Source organism: Octopus bimaculoides, chromosome 5 (assembly GCF_001194135.2).
Source record: "Octopus bimaculoides isolate UCB-OBI-ISO-001 chromosome 5, ASM119413v2, whole genome shotgun sequence".
In the NCBI taxonomy this organism is placed as follows: Eukaryota; Metazoa; Mollusca; class Cephalopoda; order Octopoda; family Octopodidae; genus Octopus; species Octopus bimaculoides.
In genome coordinates, this window is record NC_068985.1 from 16,544,498 (window position 1) to 16,548,173 (window position 3,676).

Genomic DNA, 3,676 nt, shown 5'->3' on the forward strand with positions numbered 1-3,676 from the left:
GAATAAGAATAAGCTGGGCAAGGTTCAGAGAGCTTCTGCCCCTGCTTGCAACAAAGGGCCTCTCCCTCAGAGCGAAAGGCAAATTACATGATGCCTGTGTGTGAACAACTATGCTGCATGGCAGTGAAACATGAGCCATGACAGCCAAGGACATGCATAGGCTTGAGAGAAATGAAGCCAATATGCTTTGCTGGATGTGCATTGTCGGTGTGCATGTCTACCTGCTGGAAATAAGTCAAAACTTATTTAAATCGGCAATATACACTGATAATAACAACAGGAATCAACCGTCTAAAGGCAAACAGGCTAAGACAAACTCTCAATGTACATTTAAGTATTTGGACTCACGTGGACTGGCTTCTGCACCGGCAAAAATAGCCTCAGCTTGCAAGACTGGAGTGCCCAGTTGACTGGTAGGAGATAGAGTGGTTGTTTTAAGCAAGGTGTCGAGAGGTTAAAGTATGATATGGAGAGCAGGAACAGGTCTACTGTTTGTGGAGGACTTTCATGGCAACCTTGCATTTTACATGGATAGATAGAGGAGGCTGGAGTAGAGCTAAGAGCTTACAAAACATAGAGAAGAGAAGGTGCTGGAACATCCCCTCACGGTAACATACCCATAAGATGTATAAAAGGGTGTGAATATAGAAAAATCAAGGAGAGTGTTGGGTAAGGTTGTAAAAGTATTGAAGGAGAGTGATGTTAATATATACATGGGGTGAAGTGGGATAGACATATATCGGGGAGGAATGTAGTGAATGGGGAACAGAGGTGGGATGGTAAATACGAGTAGGAGATGATAACATTGAAGGGTGGATGATGATTAGGGATAGCACAGAGAGTGGTGACGAGCAGTATAGAGTGTGTGATATGGTGTGGTTTATAGTAAAAGGTTCTGCTTTCATTTCTTAGAGCAGTAGAATAACACAGTTGATTGGAGTGTGATGGAGAGACATGTGATATGTATGATGAAGGTAGGATTAAAAGTGGGAAGAGAGTTAGAAATGGATAGCAGGCGGGGTGGGGTATAGATGATAAGAATGAGGAATGGATGTCAATAGGAAGTGGGTCAGGGATATATGTACATACTCTTTTACTTGTTTCAGTCATTTGATTGTGGCCATGCTGGAGCACCGCCATTTAGTCCAGCAAATCGACCCCAGGACTTATTCTTTGTAAGCCTAGTACTTATTCTATCGATCCCTTTTGCCGAACCGCTAAGTTACGGGGACGTAAACACACCAGCATTGGTTGTCAAGCGATGTTGGGGGGACAAACACACACACACATACATACATACATATATATATATGACGAGCTTCTTTCAGTTTTCATTTACCAAATCCACTCACAAGGCTTTGGTTGGCCCGAGGCTATAGCAGAAGACACTTGCCCAACGTGCCACGCAGTGGGACTGAACCTGGAACCATGTGGTTGGTAAGCAAGCTACTTACCACACAGCCACTCCTGCGCCTATACATACATAGATAGTAGAAAACTCTTGCCCAAGTTGCCACGCAATGGAACTGAACCCAAATCCATGTGGTTAGGAATCAAACTTCTTAACAACACTTTCATGCTATCCATAGCCACTGAAGTTCCTTGGTAAAGAAATAAATGTTTGCATACATTGTCTTTTGTTTCAGTGCATCAGTTACAGATTTCATCATTCGTTGTATATTTAGTTATAGCATGTGGTCTTGAATGCTGCAGTTTAAAACTCTTGGTGCATTTTATTATTTGGTATGTTTGATGTGTTTGCATTGTTCTGTGTTGCACTACTAGATGCAATATAGAGGATATATGTCTACACGTATCTATCCACTACAAATGTATGGAGACACTGGCCATGTCTCCCACAGGATACAAGTTAAACTGTCTAGTCTCTTCCCATCTACTGAAGGCACAGTTTGATAAACAACAGCTCATGTTTTGAACCAGCCTCTATAAAATCCAATCTTTTGAATGAACTCATAATCATTCTGGTATATTCCAGTACAGTGTTTTGTATCTTAATATTTATAATAACAATTACATCATACAGCAATAAGTATAGCTATTTAAAATGTAAAATATACTATCATAGACAGAATTCCATTGCATGTTTAACCATGTGTCATTTAAAATGGCCTTATCTGGCCTGAATATTCTACCTCTTCTACATTCAAACCAGCCAGATCCAGCCTCTTACACATACCCTACAATGTCATTCTAAAAATAACAATCATATCATCAAACTCTTGAAGCTACAAGATAATGCATAATAAATTCAAAACAATGTGAATTATAGTTGACAGTGTAATCTGAGTGCTACAGGATTAATAATCTGCGTGTACGGGAATTGTCAAATGACCGACAAAATATTTTGACATTTTATAGCATTTAGTACTATCATAAAGTACAACAAATTTGAATATATCAGTGTGTATGTGTGTTTTAAATGGCTATCATGACAGTCTTACAACAATATAATTGTTTCACTTTCAACACAATCTAATCTCAGATCAATTCACTTGACAAACCAGTACAATTGTGAAATTAAAACCTTCTTCTTTTAAATTTCAGTACATCAGCTGCTCTTGAAATATATAAACTGAACTTGGCAGAAAATGACTTGCAAATGCCAATGGTTGGATCAGTACCTTCAGAACACAGGTATAGTGTAATTTTTATGCATCTCAGTAACAGGTTTTCACTGTGTGAATGTCTCTGTATACCCTTATTTCACTAATTATTAACCTCCTCGTGTAACCTTTGTTCATCAGTGTTGGTTCTTCTTGTAGTTTATGTACTGCATTAGTGTTCCTTTATATTGTTTCTGTGCTATAACAATATCTTCTGATTATTCATTTGTGTTGCTTTATTATCTCCTCATGTAATATATGAATATGTATAAATACTATATTGGGTCTTCCTATGTAGTGATATATTGCATTAGTATCTCCATATTTATAATTTATTATAACAATGAATGATCTCTGCAAAAATTTCATTTCCTAATGTATTACTAAACATTATTAGACATAAGCACCAATTTGAGATGTGCTCCATGAGTCATCAGTAACACAGCCAACTAGTAAGCATATAGCTGTAAAATTCAAGATCTATCAGTGGGCCTGTTGTTATTTATTTGTCTCAAATTGGTGCTCATGATATCTAATACTATTTACATGAAAATCTCATCAGTTAAGTCATAATTAATGATAAACATTTTGCATTTCCTTATATAAAAAAATGGAGAAGTTTTTATCTATCTGTTATTGCTGCCAATTCATTTCTTCTCCATCACTGAGGTTTAATTATGTTTTAAAATAACATACATTATGTAATTATTGTTTAACTAAAAAGTATGGAAGGAATTTCAACCATGTTTCATGGTCTGCTACCACAACAGCTCCTTTATAGGATCCAGTTAGCTCAAGACATCATCAGGAGGAACCACGTCCAGTTTCGGCCCCTACTCCTCTACTGTTTTGACGTGGTGGGGCCCCCACTTTCGGAGGTGTCTTCAGCTCTGGTGTTGGGTGCATGTCTTCTTTCTTCTATTCCCTGGCCTCTTCGATGCAGGATCAACGAGTGTCAGCGTCCGACTGACTGTCTTGTCAAATTCCCCTTTTTATACCTGCTGCTAGGCTCTAGCAGGCTGCCCCAGCAAGTTGTCACGTGACACTGTCTA

The 3,676-nt window shown here is 38.3% G+C and overlaps 1 protein-coding gene across 3 annotated transcripts in view; it reads left to right on the forward strand.

Annotated features, from left to right (window-relative positions):
• Window positions 1-3,676, forward strand: part of LOC106868452 (protein transport protein Sec31A) — a 58,759-nt gene that overhangs the window by 7,650 nt on the left and 47,433 nt on the right. For all 3 annotated transcript variants that reach the window (XM_052968152.1, XM_052968154.1, XM_052968153.1), the window contains exon 3: window positions 2,566-2,655. In XM_052968152.1, coding sequence (XP_052824112.1) covers window positions 2,566-2,655 — 90 coding nt within the window. The remainder of the gene's footprint in view (window positions 1-2,565; window positions 2,656-3,676) is intronic.